General features: G+C 50.2%; 1 protein-coding gene across 3 annotated transcripts; it reads right to left on the bottom strand.

The window, feature by feature from the left end:
* Positions 1-8: 8 nt before the first annotated feature.
* Positions 9-16,672, bottom strand: ACVR1B (activin A receptor type 1B). 3 transcript variants are annotated; one of them, XR_010607734.1, is made up of 10 exons: positions 16,599-16,672; positions 8,039-8,278; positions 7,051-7,299; positions 5,635-5,865; positions 5,093-5,260; positions 4,473-4,629; positions 3,879-4,003; positions 3,151-3,281; positions 2,687-2,985; positions 9-891 (listed from the first exon to the last, which is right to left on the bottom strand). XR_010607734.1 is itself a non-coding variant. In XM_065654335.1 (9 exons), exons 2-9 carry the CDS (start codon positions 8,211-8,213, stop codon positions 2,860-2,862), a joined length of 1,362 nt encoding a protein of 453 aa, XP_065510407.1. In that variant the 5' UTR covers positions 8,214-8,278; positions 16,599-16,672; the 3' UTR covers positions 9-2,859. The 3 variants fall into 3 exon arrangements, 2 of the variants coding, with proteins under 2 accessions (XP_065510407.1, XP_065510408.1); XM_065654335.1 differs by having other exon boundaries at positions 9-2,985; XM_065654336.1 differs by lacking the exon at positions 16,599-16,672 and adding an exon at positions 15,381-15,505 and having other exon boundaries at positions 9-2,985.
* Positions 16,673-18,367: the final 1,695 nt, after the last annotated feature.

The raw sequence follows: 18,367 nt of genomic DNA, 5'->3' as shown, positions 1-18,367 counted from the left end.
ACCTCACGTGAATAAAACAAACTTTTAATAATGTACAGCAGAAATCGACAGCCTCGTTTTATATTAAACAAAAGATTTCCTATATTACATTGTATTTACATTTGCATACTGAAGAGGTAAAGTGTCTAAGTGGCTATTTTACAGTCCATTTCTAATAAAATATACAAAACCAAACAAAGAGAAGGGGCAGAGAAGTACCAAGAGATGTTCCGAAGCCAGTGTACCACGGGTTGACCCTGCGCCACAGATGAGAAGCACAAGCTCCGTACCTCAGCCTCCCCGGCACGGTTTGCCCTCGGGTACCCGACGTCTCCCTCGTTTGGAGCCGCTGCGGCATCCGTCTCATCTCCTCAACTCTGTAGTGTTGCATTTTTTCGCTGCTGCCGCAGCCGGGCAGCGATTCCTGTGTTTGCTACCAGTCAGCTAAGTAAGCACTGCAGCTCCCCGACACGTGTTTGCATGAAAAGTGCTGTAGAAATGCTACATAGTCAGCGTTCCCATCTAAATCCCTCTCGGTTTCCACCATCTCGCGACGGCATCTCTCTGCAAACGAGGCTGTTTGTGCCGTCCCGCTCACAGGGGACACGCTGCGGCCCTGCGCTCGCCGTGGCCGGGCTGACACCGCTCCGCTGTTTGGTTTAGCGCTGAGGCAGATGCATGTGTGGCTACAATTGGAGGGAGTCAGTGCGAGTTACGTAGCTGATTTAGTGTCCTCGAGAAGAGCCGCGCAGTTACCACACTCGTACGGGGAAAACACGAGCCCGTGGCAGACATACCTACCAGCGCCAGGGGCTTTCTACGGCAGTTTAGTTCACAGGCACCAAGACTTTCACCATCGCCAGCAGCTGAAGAGTCTTTAGGGGATCTGTGAAGCGCCCACCACCTCCGTTTCTAAACGCAGAGGGGTTTGGTTGAGGGACGGACGGTACTGGAGACACAAGGTCACCTCTGGAGTCACAACAAACGGGGAAGGGACAGCGGCCGTTCACAAAGCGCGACGCCCCGGACGGGACACACACGGGCTAAAACACGATGCAAAAAACCCCCCCTCGCTTCTACACAAAGTCACACACAAGATAGGGAGTCTGGGGGAAGACGGACATGTGGACAGATACACGGACAGCAAGAACAGAGTGTTTAAAAACCAAAAGTTAACCCCGGTGGCCGGAGCTGAGATGAAACCTCACCTTCCAGAGCAGGCGCAAGGTTTGCGTAGAAACAGTTCCAGTGTAAATCGAGCTGTGTGCATTTGGTTGGGTTTTTTTCCTTTTTTTTTTTTTTTTTCAGTGATTTCTTTACAAACAAACAGGTCAAGAGGTAATCATTATAGATTGGTTTTCTTCTCTTATAAAGAATTAACAGTATTAAAAAAAGTTAAAATCCAGACCCTCCCATAAAATAATAATTAAAAAAAAAATAAAAATCAAAACCACTCCAGTTAAAAGTTATGGCTTCAGAATTACGTATCGGAGATACTGACCGAACCACCAAAACCGGCACTTCCCAGATTGTGTTCGGTGCTGCCATCAGCCCAAAAACTCTTACTTCACCCTGATTCAGCATTTAATCAGAAGAAAATTCATGCAGTTCCCCCCACTCCAACGACTTATACACAGCCACTTCCAGGTTATATTTATAGATGTATATTAAAAAGATGGACAGTGATTTCCAAACCCTCACCCCACTGTCAGATGCTGCCCAGGGCCCCTTGGGAGGTATTTGTTTTATTCGCCCAGGCACCCGCCTCCGAACCCCCGAAATCTGCCCCGTGCGAGGGCACCTGAGCGGGGAATTGGGGAATTTTATTTGCATTTCCCCACGGCTGGGTCTCCTCCCCGCCGGGCGCAGTCCCTGCTCTATCTCCAACACGCATCTCAGCTCCACGGCACCTCTCCCCTCCAGGTCTCTCTTTTCCATCCTACCAAAAATTACAAACCCCAGGGGCTCAAGACAAAATAAAAAAACCTGGATTCCAGGAGCAAAGTGAAGTTCCTCATTTGTTTTATCTTAAAAAAAAGGGAGGGGGTGGCAGTGAGGCAACCTGATGGGAAGTTCTGCGCCCATCGGAGAGCCGAGGATCCGTTTCCAGCAGCCTGTCCAAGCCAGACAACGCTCGCTACCCGGCACAGAGAGCACCAGCGCGCACAGCTCAAAAAATCAAAGGACACACTCGCGATTTGCACATGCACAGAAAGCACGAACAGAGATGAGTCACCCTACGGGCAGACACCGCACGTCTACGGAAGGAGATGAACAGGCAGAGGGACACGCGCACCTCGCGCATGCAGACACCATCGCGCACACCGACAGCCAGTCAGGTTTCAGTTTTTTGACATTTTTTTCAAGCTTAAGAAAAAGGAGGGAAACGGTTTCGTGAAGCTGATAAAACTGTTCAGGCTCAGCCTCTCAGAAGGGAGCACCATTTGTTTTGCAAATGCTTTTTTTTCTGCATTAACGTGCCAGTCCCTGGAAAAAAATCCTCAGAGTACGGCAAGAAAACCTTCCCTTTCCCTTCCCACTCCCAGCACTGGCATCTCAAACGCCGCCAAGGGCTGCGCCGTGTGCTGAACTTTACAGGGATTTCCGTTAAAGAAACAAGAGTTACGGTCATGGCTGAGATCCCTCAGGTTTAAGTCCCTCTCAGGTCTTCACGCTGATAGTAAAAAGGTTTCTGATTGTTTCATACCCAAGCAGGGAAGAGAGCAATTCTAAGGGCTCCGTCACCCCACCGAGCAGCCTGTAGGTCACGCTGTCTGGTTGGTAGCAGTAGATTGGGCAGAAACACGAGGTAGGCCTCCGTCACACGTCTACTCTAGCATGGCAGTTTTTGTGCAGTTTCCTCCTGCTGGGGCTCAGGGTTTAGATTTTCACATCTTCCTGGACACTGAGCTGGGAGAGGGTTTTCTTAATGCGGAGGGCGGTGAGTCGAGCCGCTCCGTTGGCGTACCAGCACTCTCGCATCATCTTACCCATCACCCGGAGTGCCTAGGCAAGAAACAATGGCAAGTATAGGCAAGAAACAACAGCACATGGCAGTGCTCCCCACCTCAGGCTCCTGGACACCGCTACGGCCCCTCCACACCTCCAAAAACTGGAGCTTTACTCACCTTATCGAGGGGAAGGGGATGTGAAGATGAAAGCAGACCTTACCTCGTAGCTTTGCCACCAGTTGGGAATATTAGGCCGTAATTTCTGATCACATACGACCTTCCGCATCTCCTCAATAGAAGGATCAGAGGGTACAAGGTCGTAGTAGGGAAGCTGATACTCTTCATGGATACCTGGAAAGGCAGAGAAGGAGAAATGCACCTCCTGGGAGAAAGGATCTTCAGCGCAGCACTCACTGAAGGCAGGCTGATCCTGGTTTGGGCTACATGACTCATTCCTGAGATGTGTCAACACTTTGCAGTTACTTAGAACAGAAATGAAGAATCTGGGACTCGAGTTTACAAGAAAAAAATCAGGGAAATAAAATGCAGCTGCCCAAATTGGAACGGAGTCAGTGTGCTGCGATCAACACCTCCCAGCACAGGGGCAAGGCCAGTGAACCCCGACCGAGCCAAAGGCAGAAGGGCTGTCACCCGCACCATGGTGCTGCACTCCTGATTCGGGGTAAGTCACCCACCAAATCAGCACCTAAACTTCCTCCAAGTCCATTCAAAGGAACATCAGCCACCACGCAGAGCATTAACCCACACAGGCCAGTCTTAACAGCAGTCGTGGCTCAATTCTGTTCACTCCCTCAGTAGCAAAATACGGGGACACATTGTCCCGCAGCTCTCAGAGGTTCCCCCAAACCTCAAACACCCCAGGTAAAAACCACTGAGGCTGGGAAATCCAGGAGCGAGCCGATGGCACAGGCACACCAAGGGTTTTACCTCCTGCGTTGCATCGTCGAGCAATCTCCCAGTAGACCAAGCCCAAGGCGTAGATATCAGCACATTTAAATGAATCAAAATGCTTCATGTTAATGGTTTCATCCAAGACTTCAGGGGCCATGTATCTGCAGAACAGAAAAGGAACAGCATGTTAATTTGGAGAGGGGATTCCCTGGAAGATAGTAAATGGCAAGTTTTCCCACACAGCATTTCTCAGCAGACAAAACTTAATCAGAACAGAACTGGGCCCCATGGAATAACAGCGCGAACAAAAGAACTCAAAAAGAATAGCAGGTTGGGAAAGAGGTAAAAACATCCAAAAAGCTCATCAGGCCCCAAAAGGCTTTTGAGAACGCCAAGCTTGTTGTCAAGTACTGTGTGAGCTCCCTGGTGCCGAGTTTACGCGGCTGGCCTGCGCCTCCCAGCTTGGCGGCACCGGAGACAAAGGTACCGATGTCCCTTCAACATCAATCCTGGCACAAGCTGACACTTGGAAATGCTTAAGAATGTCACCAGTGCTCAACCAGCAGCTCGGGCATTTGCTATCGTCACACTCCACCACCTTCCAACGCTGGCCAAGAACAGTCCTCCTACCGTTTGGTTCCGACCCTTTGATTTGGTGCAATATCAATCGTATCTGTAACCGAATCGTGCCGGACAGCTAGCCCAAGGTCGGCGATGGCACACGTGCCGTTCTTCTTCACCAAGATGTTCTTGGATTTCAAGTCTCTGTGAGCAATCCCAGGCTTTCCTAGCAGAGTAAAATAAAAAGCAGCAGAGGTCAAGGTCTGGTGAAATCTGTTAGTCAAACTGGTGCAGAAGCAGTACCGGATTTCAGGGCGTTAGTTAAACTCTTGGTGTTGCAACACATTTTCCTGTTTGGATACACTGGAGCACAGAACGGAGCGGCACTGGCAGCAATGCAAAGGTTGTGCTCCTGCTCCGCAGGCACTGCTGGTGCAGTAGCGTCCACAGACCTCAAGAGGGACTTGAACTCCATCGTCCCAGAAATCAGACATGTTGATGTGGATATAAGTTTATAATTCTGCTGCTGCCTGCGCTAACATCCCACCTAAGTAGCACCAATTTTCGGATGGGGATGAGAAAGGCCGATGTAACTCCCAGGAGGGAGCACAAGGCTGTGCAGAACATCAATTCTGCTTTATTCTCCCCCATCAAAGAAATCCCAGCACCTTTTCGAACTTTGCTCTTACCCTGAGTCCCCACAATCTCCATGTGCAGATGGGCCAGCCCGCTGGCAGCGGACAGGGCGAGTTTGATCATCCCCTCGATAGTCACCGTGTAGCGATTAAGATAATCAAAGAGAGATCCATGCTCGTGGTAATCGGAGACGAGCCACAGCTGAGTCCATGTTCCATTATCTGCAGCAGAAAGGAGACTGTGCTCAGAGAGAGACAACACGGGGATGGCAAAGCCACTGAGCATTTTGCAGCCTTGTTGGTACAGAGGGAGCTGCTGGGTAAGGCTGCAGCTCAACAGGCAACCCGGAGGCAAATAAGGTAAAGAACTTTAAGGCAAAACACAACTTTGTAAGCTACGGCTAATGCACCATCATGTCTCTCAACAACAGCAGTAATTTTACCATCTTTTGGCAAGAAACATTCAAATATGTAGCTATTTGTAAAGCATGCTGACAGTTTTCTTTAAGCATTTAATTGTAAATCCAAGTGAAGAAACGCCAACTCCCGCTTCACCCTGGTGAAGTCTCAGCTCTCAGGACTGAGGCGCTTTTTACCTTTGTTATCCGCGGCAATAAACCCCAGGATGTTCTCGTGTCGCAACATAACAGTTTGATATATTTCTGCTTCCCTAAACCAGGAGCGCTCCTCACGTGAAGAGAAGATTTTTACAGCGACGTCACCTCCGCGCCACCGGCCACGCCACACTTCCCCGAAGCGGCCTTTACCGATGATCTCCTGAAGGACAATCGTCCGAGCCACAGTCCGTTGGACAAAAAGCGGCAAACCTGCAGACAAAAAAATGGGAGGAGTGAATGCCTGTTGCATCAAAAGAATCTCCTGAAAGCCCAGAGTGTGCAGTAGTGCGTCATCAAACCTAGAAGGTTCTACATTTGATAACAACCAGCAGCCTAAGTGAGACCCAAACCAGCCAACAGCGGTAACTCCTGCTTGGGCAGCATCTGCGTCTCGCTTTGAAGTGTCTCACAAAGCACCAGCGATGAGGCACCGAGCAGCTGGGGAACTCAGATCAAAGTCACTTTAGCCTGAATATGCAAAGAGTGGAACTTGTTGTAGACAGACTCTGCCAAAAAGCAGCAAAACCCCCCGAACTTCTCTTAAGAAAGGAGTCCTGACGTCGCTGCCAGCTCTTCCATAAGCTCCAGAGCTCACCTGCCGAGACTGTGTTCAGAAGAGATCTCAAAACATTTTATATATAACAGATACGGTGCTAAAGGTTTATTCCCTGGTCAAATATCAGGTTTTATATTCTCTGCCTCTGTGGATTATCCTACAGTTTCCATCTCCTGCATTTTTTTTTTTTAACTGAACTGCTTTCACAGTTGAAAGCCATGAATGAAACAATGACTTCCTGATCTGTTCTGGGGATTATTTCTTTTAATTGCTATAAAAGTGAACACTGGACATTGTCGTTCACTTTGGAAGACCCAAGGATTCTTTGGGACGAAATGGGCTGTGCAAATGCAGTATTTGGACACTGCAAAATTTTCAGCTGCTGGGATCTTTCCCATTTTCCTGCCAGCTCTGATGCAGGTGACATCCTGCGTCCCCTTTGAGAGCCAACAACCTGCAGGTCAGCTCTTCATGTCCGTTTCCAACCCAAAGCCAGTTCCAAGGCTAAATTTGAAATAGACGCAGCCGTTTGAGTTATCCTCTCGCAGAGAAGGAGGAAAGCTACACAAAACTATTTTTACACATCAGCAGTTAAGGAGGAGTTGAACTATTGCTCCTACCTGGCCTAAGCACTGAACACTGACACGGGGCCGTGGCTACAGCGATTACCACATGACTAAATTTAAAACACACCCTCCACATTACTCACAACAAAGCAACCTGAACAGGCTGGCGAAGCAACGGCCTCACAGCCGCACAGAGCTGTGGCAAGCGGGAGCCCAGCGCAGACTATTACAATTAAAAGTTCGCATTCGTCATTTCCAGTCATATCTTCGTACCTGAGCCAGAGCCAGAGGTGGAAAGATCGTAGACGAGATCTTGCAAGGTCTTATCCTTCGACAGGCACATTTCACAAGAGGGGTCTTCCACGTCCAGCCGCTGACGGTTGTGATAGACCCGTTGGTGGTGATGAAAAACAAAGACGAGTATGATCATGACAACAAACACAAGGAAGACGGGTCCGGCAATCACGGCCACCAGCTCCACGGGACCCCAGCTCGATGTGGATTCGTTTTCTTTCAGGTGTCCTTGAGAGGAAAGGGAGAAGAAAAAACAGACACTTTTAGAAAATTATCACTCCTTCCCAAGCGTTCTTTAAGGGCTTTCTTCTTGTGTTTTAATTATCCCCTCGGAGCATGGACACACCAAATAACAGCATTAACACAGGACTGATCAAGTCATCAGGCAGGCAAATTACAACTAAAACCCCCAAAAGAAGATCCTGCTTCAACTGTGGGATCAGGGATTATGGTACTTGCTATTTAAAAGAGGACTGGAACCTGTTCTGGGCTGAATTTGCTAGAGCAGCCTTCATTTTACCTTCCGTTTGAACTCTCTCAGGCCACTGCATCACGCAGCAGAAGCTTATATTTAATTGTAGATTAATATTGTTGCTGCTTTCAGGAGTTTGTAGGATAGCAGCAGCAGGGCTGATAAGGTGAGAGGGGTCTCATAATATTGAGCTTCTGGGCGCAGATGGGAAAAAAAAGCCCTAGACTTTGGCAGCTTCTCCTCCCCTAAAGTACAAGCTCATCATCAGGTGATGTTTTGTCGGCCACAGGGGAGTCCAAGCAACTTCACTTTTTAATATGAAGTAGTTTGTTATTATTTCCACTTCACAGATCAAGGAAATAAACCTAGTGCTCAAGTTCACATAGCAACCTAAGGGAAAAAGTGAAAACAGGGCTGAGAACTCCTTATTCCCAGTCTCAAACAGCTGCTCTCCTCCCCACTCCAAACACACCATTTATTTAGCTCTCTACTCACCGCTGGGAACCATTAAATCGATTTTGTTGCAGAAATCAGAGTAGCAGCAGTGAGTATTACGCAGATCTTCTGAACTCAGACAATAGAAGGGTTTCCCAGCAGGAATCAGTTTGGCTTCAGGAATGCAGGTCCGAACGTGATGTTTAACGCCGTCCAGGTTGAAGACCGAGACCATGCAGGCGCCATCCGTTTCACACGTGGAGTTGGCTTGTTTGCAGTCGGAGCACAAACACGTCAGAGCTGCAGAGATCAAAACAAGACCATCTATTCAAAACCACCTTGCTCAAACAGGAGAAAACCTTTCTTTAAATTTCCCATTTCAGGGGGAACGGGCCATTCTCCGGCTCAGGAATTAGACTTTAGGAACCGAACAAGTCATACTCAGTATTTCAGACCCACAAGAACCCAAATGAGGCACAAAATACAACATGGAAGCAGAGAAGCCTTTCCAGCCGACTGCCCAGACAGCCCTTGCTGCAACCGCGGACAGAGATGACCCAAGTCACCCCAGCTGGATTTTACAGAGATCTACTCCCAACCCAACGTCAGAATTCAATAGAAAACAACAATTACTCAAACGGATGGACTCAATTTCACCTAAACTCGCTGTCCAGGCTTCCTGAGCTCCACCAAAGACGAGCTGTCCGTGCTGGGTTAGCGAGGGACGACCACCCCAGCTTGCCTGAGACAACAAGGAGATGGCAGATGCCAAAACAAAACCAATTCAAACTGACTACACAAGCCGAGCGTGCTACACCCGACTAGATCAGTCACTTATTTAGTAACTGCTTTCCTGCTCCCAGACACCACCTTGGGTCAAATAAATTCCTGGCTTTTCGCCTGCTCGCCATGAAGGTTATTTGGGTAAAGAACGAAGGAGAAACTCCAAGGCAGATTCCCACATTTTTCCGCCTCCCAGCTGTCACTGTGCTTTTCTCAAGCTGCCTAAAAAATTGTAAGCAAATCCCCAGGCATCGGCATCCTTGGGAACAAAGAGCAAATCCAACAATGTCAAGAAGAAGGGTGGGGCTTGTTTAGCAGTGTTTTCTTCAGCTTTCATCAGATCTTTCAGCTTCCCCGGAGGGATTCAGAACATGTACTTACCCGCTGCAAGAATGGTCTTTCAGGTAGAAAGGGTTGGGAGAAGTGTTTTAAAAGATACAAGCGCCACGGTTAACTCTCCGCAGTCTGAAATAAATCCTGGACATGGCTCCTGGCGCCCTCTGGGTTTAAGGACACGAAGGAAAGTAGCTGTCGACACTGGGGGGTGTCAGGCACCTCCCCGCGGGGAAGGGAAACGCCGAACCCTCAGTCGCACCATCTCCGGCAAATTAAGGAGCATCACTTGGGATTCGAGGATATTCACAGTGCTGGAAAAGCCTCTTGGTCCTGGGCAGCACGTGGGCCAAAGCACAGCAGAGTTCCCTTGAGCTTAACAAAAACTAAGCGGGTTCTGATCAACCCCAGGCTGGGTTTAGGAGGGAGAGACCCGTTCTTGTCGTATCTCCTAGGTAAATCAGTCAGACTAATTGCATTACTATTCGCTTAATTCTCTCTGGATGCTGCGCTCTTGGTTTCCCAGCTGTGCTATTTCAGATGGGCTAAACACAGACGCAGGGAGAGTTTGGACCAGCAGAAGCACTAAAAAGCCCGTTAGGAGGAAAAAGAAAAAAAAAGCTGTTAAATGAGATGCCTTTAAAAAGCATCATGAGCAAATGTAGCTTATATACTATGTGCTTAGCACAGGCCAAGGGACGTAGAACAGAAAAAGGACGGGCAAGATCCCGAGACTGAACCATATGGAGAAGGGCTGAGAGCGCTGGAAGCACCAATTCTGCAGCTTTTAAGGGGAAACTTTATAATGAAAGGAAAAAACCCACTAATGTTCAACCTGACAAAGAGCTCCCAGTACAGTGTTTAACAGTGGTCAGCAGAGCACAGAAAAGACAATTCTTCTGAAAAATACACACGCTTGGGGAAACAAAGGTTGGTTATAATGGAGTTTTTATGAAAACATGAGAAACAGCAGCCAGGGCACATTCCTACCTTCAAGCAGACTTAAAAGGAAACTGTTTTAAAGCATCTCCTTTATTACTTTATCAAAAACTCAAGGTACAAATTAAAAACATTTAAACCACACACGTTTCATCACGTGGGCTCTTTCCAAGTTGCTTTAGATACAGCAAAACTGAACTTGGTTCCTGTTAGACTCATTTTCAAGGTCCCAAACCCGAGATTTAGTTATGGCAGTTTTGCTTCCAGAAGCTCAGAAGTAGCAAAACACTTCAGTGCACTAATAAAACCAGTTTTGTAAACTTCTTATTGAAATATCTGGCCCGAAACTAAGCAGCATTTTGAGAGGGAAAGCAGAGGGGCTGGTTGTATCAGCTCAGTTTCATTTGTAGAATTAAAAAAAAAAAAAATTAAAAATCAGTTTACCTGCAAGGTCTGATAGCAGAGCCCCAGTGCACAGGGACAGAGTCAGAAGATCCTTATCCGCTCTGCACAGAAAGCAGAATTTTCCTGCTGAGGAGGGTTTGCCCCACGGCCTCATTGCACCTCGTGGTGCCGTCAGCTGATGTTCCCCCTTTGGGACAACTGTTCTTTTTTAACTGCAATTCTTGTGTTTGCACCTCAGAAATCCATACGGGAAGGAAAGCAGTGTGAACAAAGAAAATTAAGCTTTCAGCACGTGTGTACTTCTGCTACAGCCTTCATGAGAGGCCCTTAAAGGCCTGTCCAGATGTTTCTGTCCATAACTGGCTGCAGGGAGGCACTTGCAAATTTTAGGGAAGATGGTCAGACCCCTGGGTAGAAGCTGAAACCCAGCTCCAGCCAGGAGTCCACTCTGCCTTTAGTTTTTTAAGAAAAAACCCAGGATATGTGGCTACGTCCGTATCCTCCCTGAGCATCACCTACCAGCAGCTGACAGAGCACAGTGAGAATTACAGCGCAACCTGTGCGGGTCCAGCATTTCAGATTTGATTAACCGGAAGGGAAAATTCTTCTCGTATGACTAACAGGAAAAAGCAATTGTTGTTTCCCCTTGGGTGGGGGTCAGAAAATGGACAGGCATGCAGAACCCCTTGCTGGGCATCTCTTGGGTGCTCCCGAGAGCAGCCGGGGACGCCTGGGCAAAGCAAAAGGACACGGGAGTGAATAAAAGGTATTTTTCATGGCAACAGCATGGGAAGAAAAGCTCCTATTGAGCAAAACATATAATCTACTTAATAAAAGAAACTGACTGGGCTGAAGAAAATCGATGGGGAGAAGGAAAACAAAAGAGCGGTTCGGAGAGCGGGGCGGCGAGTTCCCCTCCTGCAGAACGCCCGGGGTGAGGCTGCGGGGAAGGTGCTGCGGAATTTGGCAGCAGAGCCGGCTCTATCTGCTCCGCATGCTGATATTCTGCTCGGAGACAAACCCAACCCTGTCAAGAAGCTGTTTAAACAAGCCTAACGTGAAGCTGCAGATGCTCGGAATGAAAGCTTTGTTCTCACTGAAGGGATAGATCAGGTTGGTGTTTATACCGAAGCAAACCTCTCACTGTGATTTAATCCAAGGCGGTCGTGGCAGCGATGGCAGGAACGCACCAGCCCCGTCCTCACTGCTTTTCATAGAATCACAGAAGGGTTTGTGTTGAAGGGACCTTCAGATGTCACCTTATCCCCCCCTGCCATGAGCAGGGACATCTGCACCAGCTCAGGGTGCTCAGAGCCCCGTCCAGCCTGGCCTGGGATGTCTCCAGGGATGGTTCAGCCACCACCTCTCTGGCCAACCTGGGACAGGCTCTCACCACCAGCAGGGCCAACAATTTCCTTTAATCCAGCCTGAATCTCCCCTCCTCGATGTTACAACCATCATCACTTGTCCTATCACAACAGGCCCTGCTCAAAAGTCTGTCCCCATCTTTCTTATCGGCCCCTTTTAAGCCAACAATAAGGTCTCTCTTTTCCTAAAATTCAAAAGACAAACTCTGCTTGATCCTGGACTGAGGCAGCCCAGAGCTGGGGGCTCCTTCAAGTGCCCACCCTGAGCCCAGAGGAGCTTCTGCTCCCCAAGGTACCCGGTGCACGGAGGTATCAGCACCGCTTTGCATTAACGAGAGAGGAAAACAAGAGAAGGCCATCTTGCACCAAATTTCCCCATTAAAAGTCACTTGTATTTACAAAATGAATCCAAACACACAGGTGGGGGGCTGTGGATTAGAGCTCCAGGGAGACTAAAATATTAAGCTCTGACAGTCAAAGAACATTTTTTTCCCCCCAGCAACTATCTGAGCTCATTTTGCACATATTTATTCTCGCACAGGATTGCATGTGTCAAGATGTCTATGCAGCTAGACAGGGGAAAGTTTCACAGCAAAATCTAATGGAATGGTGTTAACCACCTTTTAGAATACATTTACCAAAATCTCCTGAAGCTGTGCTATGCAAGATGACATCTTCTCAGGGCTAAACACTACCTGATCAAGATGTATTAAGATAATTAACCTGAAGACGATCATTGGTAAAATTGCCGATAACCACCCACGTATTTACCAGATAAACAGATTTTTGCAGGGATTGTAAGCTGCTGTTCTTTTTCAACAGTTGGAATCGAGGCTGCGAGAACAATGATTCCCCTGACTTCTGAGCCTTCACGAGGCTCTGCAACAGGAGCTGCAATTTATTATGTCTCTGTACAGCACCTAACTTAATGAGACCCAATCTGGTAGCGATGTTTTAATGCTGCAGCAGCATAATGTTAGCGAGAGAAATGGAGAACAATTGGGTTTGTACCTCTGCTGTTTCTTTAGATGCTATAATGAAGAGGGACATGTGTAAACATGCTCGGAAGAAAGAAATACCTTGCAGTGTTTTGCTATATGCTGTGCTGAAATAAAGAATAACCTTTATCAGAGAGTGTTTAGTCCAGGTTAGGAATGAAATCCATTCCCTTGCAGCAAGGGAGCAGAGTTCTTGTCCCTTCTGGCTCCTCTTTTGGCCATACAACCTCAAAGCCACCTGACAAAGACTTTAAAAACAATTATTTACTTCCCTGTGTCTTGCTGCCCCATCAGCTTCTCCTCCTGCTTTCAGATCTCAACATCTCTTCTTGCTGGTGCTTACGAAATCTACTGACCCGCTGCTGCTACATGAACCGGAGTTAAAATTAGCTGCAAAGTCGTATGAAAAAAGCACTTTCAGGCAAGTCATCCAGAAACTAAAAATTATACCAGGATATTTAAAGCTGAAAACAAGAGTCTCAACTTTTTCAAGCTGGCTGCAGTCCCCTGGCACAGGCTGAACCTGCCATGAACACATCACGGCTGACTAGGAAACAAACTAAATGGAAAAAAAACAATGCAGGAAGAATGTGCTCTCACCTTTAAAGTGAAGAAATTGCCCTTTAAAGCGAAGAACTTTCCCTGCATCTACTCAAGTAACACAAAAGGGGAGCTTCTAAATTAATTTTAAATAAGCAAATTGACAGGAATCTCATCATTAATAGGTTAATTAGAAGAAGCCTTGACATTTCTGCTGCTGTTGCTCTCCGACTCAGAAAACAGACATATGGCTCCCAACTCCCTCTCCAGGCTCTGGTCTGACACCTATTTTGTGGTTTAATTTGTTAGGAAACCAGTTTAGGAGCCACCAATACCCCACCAGCACCGTGGCAGAAAGTTCTGCGAACCAGCCGCACGGCAAAGCAGCCGCAGAGACCACTAACCATGGTTTTCTATGCTTAAAACCCACGCTGGGTATTCTCCGGAAATCGGCACACGCTTTTTTGGCATCTAAATAACACGTTGTTTAATGTGCAGTCTAAATTCCACCACCCAGCAGTCCACAGGTTACTTAAGAAGCCCACAGAAGGCAGCAAGCTTTCATCAAGGGGCTTTAACATGCAGCAAAGTCTGATTTTCTGACGAAAAAATAAATATATGGGTCCACAATCACTGAGAAGGGAGGCTGGAAAACCAGGGGCTTAAATAATCAGGACCAAAGAGGTCTCCACATGACTCTACAAGCTCAGCATCAGCCAACATTTCAGCCCTGTAATACCGTCGCAGCTTTTTCCCTCGAGACGAGCGATTCCTCCTGGCTCTGCTCAGATAAACCGCGCTGGCCGTGCGGCTGAGAATGTATTTCCACCGGTCAACACCCAGTGAACTTTGCTTGCTGTTAAGAGAACTGACGTTTGACTTTGCCCCTTTCGCAATCGCCATTTCCGGAGCATCCACCGCTGGCAGCGGACGGGGAAAAAAACACCCGAGCTGTCTGGCCAAGGAGCTGAAGGAGTTCAAGAATGCTTGTTGGACACCGGTTTTCATTTCCAGTTAAAGAAGTCTTTCTTGGAAAGTTGTACGATGTAACTTACGGACCACGTGGAGTTTGCCTGATTTAACCGGGGAAATATTTTAAGCAAGTGTTAATAATAAAATCTGCTGGACCAAGATTGCTCCCCATGGTATTCTTTTGATTCCAATCACGCAAACAAAGCCCACCTACAATCGCCCTGTAACATCGTTGCACGGGCACCCTTTTTATATTCCTTTATTTTTTATTTTAAAGGAGTGTGTGGGGGGGTGTTTTCTACTCTGTTTACACACACAGCTTCACAGCACTGCAGAAATTAGGATGTTTTTCCAACACACTCTGAAATACGCAGCTGTGAAGATCTCTCATATAAAGCACAACGTAAGGACAGCCCTTGCTGGCTAAGGAGGGGGCATCGGGGCTGCTCCAACAGCAAATCATTCATGTTCTCCTGCTCCCAGCTCCGCACCCTCCTCCCTGGCAGAGCTGAGCTCACACCTTCAACTGGACAGCGCGAACAAAACCGCACGGCGCACACCGAGCGGAAACAACAGCCAGCCACACAGAGTCCAAATCAAAGGCGCTGAGAGTCGGTCGAGCTTCCAGGAGACACGCACAGTCAATTGGCCCTTTCCTGTTTATTTATTTTATTATTATTTTCTTAATAAACGCCAGCTGTATATAAAATGCGAAGCACAAATCTGAGAGCAGACGCGTGATGAGTCGCACTCTGTCCCGCTTGGCCGTTTGTCACAGAAAAGCTGAAGCACCTTCCTAAGGCTGCGTTTTACTTTAGGTTAAAACAAAGCCCAGCCACTCTCCCCTAAAGCACACTTGAATTACCAGATCCAACAGGACTCGCAAATACACACCTAACCCACTGCCCTAGTGGGGTTTAAAGCCATTTTCTGCAGCTAACAAGTCCAGATCTGCACGCACAAAGTTATTACCTCCTGACAGCCGGCTGGTAACACATAACACCAACGGCGAGAGGATTGGGGAGGAGAAAAATGTTTCAGTGTGGTTCCTGTTGGAACAGGTACCTGCGTTACACAAGCAGCGATCGCCCTCGATAGCCAGAGAGATGGACTGTGCGGAGGAGCCTCGGACGCTGGAGGAGTCGCTGGCACCAGCTCTGCCAAGAGGTGCCCAGAGCCGCTTCAGGCCCCTCTGGCTCTGGGGAAAATCTCTTTAGAATCCTGGAGCTGATACCTCGCGCTCTTCACCCAGGAAACGGCAGCGGTTGCACCCCCCAGGTAAAGAAAAAGGATCGCCACAGAACAAACAACCCAAACAAAGAGTTTTCCCTCACTCACCTCCCTCCAAACAAATATTGACAGTCATTACAATCCAGAGGCGCAGGGTTTTAAAAAGGCTTCTTGAAAAATAAAAACACAAACCCCAACGGATTCCAAGGGGCTCTATATTAAGCACACGCTGCAATCTCTGGTACGTGGGGGGCTGCTCAAGCCCCCCCCCCAAGCCGGGTCAACAGCCCCATGGCCACAAACCCCTGAGGTGTGACCAGGCTCAGCAATGGGGGCTGAACCCCCTCCCAACACCTGCCCCACGCTGAGCCCCAAACCCCCCGGTGGCCCCCACCACACACAGACCCCCCCGTTCTGAATTTATGGGAAAAACCCATAAATGTCCAGTTTCCTTCGTTACCCCCACAGACAGGCTGGAGACCCCGGCTCTCCTCCCAGCCAAAGCCAAGGTCAGCGTGCGCCCCCCCCGCACCGCGGGACCCCCCACTCTCCAGCCCCCCATCCCCAGTCGCTGCTGTTCCCCCAAAACACAACGGGCCCCTCTGCGGAGGGCGCAGCCCCCCCAGCAGCTCGGGGGCCCCTCCAGACCACGCTCCCCGGCAAACGGCCCCTGAGGCCCCCCCGCAGGCCCGACCCCCCCGCTCCCAGGACACCCCATCCCACGGCTGCCCCCCATTCCTCCTCCCCACCCCGAAACACCCTCCCCTGCCTCCCCGCAACCCCTCGGGGCCCTCCCCACAGCCTCGGGGCGCCTCCAGGCCCCAAACCCTCTCACACTCCCAAATCTTCCCCCCGCCCCGCCCGGGCCGACCTCACCCCCCGGCCCGGGCTCGCCCTTGGTCCCCCCGCACCGCCTCCCCGCCCGGTTCCCCCCACCGACCCCCGCCTCCCCTCACGATCCCCCCCCAGCTCCCTCACGGCGCCGGGCGGGGGCGGGGCGGCGCGCCGCCATGTTGTGCCCGGTGCGGGCCGGGCCCGGGGGCCGCCACTCACCGCGGGCCCCGCCGAGCGCCCCGGCCAGGAGCAGGGCGAGCAGGACGGCGGCGGCAGCGGGCGGCGGCGGGGCTGGGCGGGCGCGGGACGGCGGCGGCGGCGGGCGGGGGGCGGCCATGGCGAGCGCCGCGGCCTCGGTGCCGAGCGGCCGCCAGCGCCTGCGGGAGGGGCGAGCGCCGGCGCGCGGCCGGGGGGCGGGGCCAGCCTTAAAGGGGCGGAGCGTGCGCGGGTGCGCGGGTGCGCGGGTGCGCGGGTGCGCGGGTGCGCGGGTGCGCGGGTGCGCGGGTGCGCGGGTGCGCGGGTGCGCGGGTGCGCGGGGTGCAACGTGCGGTGTGTGTGTGCAACATGGTGTGTGTGTGCAGAGCGCAATGTGCAGTGTGTGTGTGTGCCCAGTGTGCAACGTGCGGTGTGTGTGCGCACTGCACGCAGTGTGTGTGCAACGTGGTGTGTGTGTACAGTGTGCAATGTGGTGTGTGTGTGCCCAGTGTGCAACGTGTGGTGTGTGTGTGCAACATGGTGTGTGTGTACAGAGTGCAATGTGCAGTGTGTGTGTGTGCCCAGTGTGCAACATGCGGTGTGTGTGTGCAATGTGGTGTGTGTGTACAGAGTGGAATGTGCAGTGTCTGTGTGCACAGTGTGCAACGTGTGGTGTGTGTGCGCACTGCATGCAGTGTGTGTGCAATGTGGTGTGTGTGTACAGTGTGCAATGTGGTGTGTGTGTGCCCAGCGTGCAACGTGCGGTGTGTGTGTGCAACATGGTGTGTGTGTACAGAGCGCAATGTGCAGTGTCTGTGTGCACAGTGTGCAACGTGTGGTGTGTTTGTACAGTGTGCAACGTGCGGGGTGTGTGTGTGCACTGCATGCAGTGTGTGTGCAACGTGGCGTGTGCGTACAGTGTGCAATGTGCGGTGTGTGTGTGCACTGCATGCAGTGTGTGTGCAACGTGGTGTGTGCGTACAGTGTGCAATGTGCGGTGTGTGTGTGCACTGCATGCAGTGTGTGTGCAACGTGGTGTGTGTGTACAGTGTGCAACGTGCGGTGTGTGTGTGCACTGCATGCAGTGTGTGTGCAACGTGGTGTGTGCGTACAGTTTGCAACGTGTGGTGTGTGTGTGCCCAGTGTGCAACGTGCAGTATGTGTGTGCAACGTGGTGTGTGTGTACAGAGTGCAATGTGCAGTGTCTGTGTGCACAGTGTGCAACGTGGTGTGTGTGTACAGAGTGCAATGTGCAGTGCGTGTGTGTGCCCAGTGTGCAACGTGTGGTGTGTGTGTACAGTGTGCAATGTGCAGTGTGTGTGTGCACTGCATGCAGTGTGTGTGCAACGTGGTGTGTGTGTACAGTGTGCAACGTGCGGTGTGTGTGTGCCCAGTGTGCAACGTGCGGTGTGTGTGTGCAATGTGGTGTGTGTGTACAAAGTGCAATGTGCAGTGTCTGTGTGCACAGTGTGCAATGTGTGGTGTGTGTGCGCACTGCTTGCAGTGTGTGTGCAACGTGGTGTGTGTGTACAGTGTGCCATGTGTGGTGTGCAATGTGCAGTGTGTGTGCGCACTGTACGCAGTGTGTGTGCAACATGGTGTGTGTGTACAGTGTGCAATGTGCGGTGTGTGCGCACAGTGTGCAACGTGCGGTGTGTGTGTGCACTGTATGCAGTGTGTGTGCAACATGGTGTGTGTGTACAGTGTGCAATGTGCAGTGTGTGTATGCACAGTGTACAACGTGCTGTGTGTGTGCACAGCACGCAGTGTATGTGCAATGTGGTGTGTGTGTG

Source organism: Caloenas nicobarica, chromosome 33 (genome assembly GCF_036013445.1).
Source record: "Caloenas nicobarica isolate bCalNic1 chromosome 33, bCalNic1.hap1, whole genome shotgun sequence".
Taxonomy (NCBI): Eukaryota; Metazoa; Chordata; class Aves; order Columbiformes; family Columbidae; genus Caloenas; species Caloenas nicobarica.
This window is presented reverse-complemented; position numbering and strand designations above follow the sequence as displayed.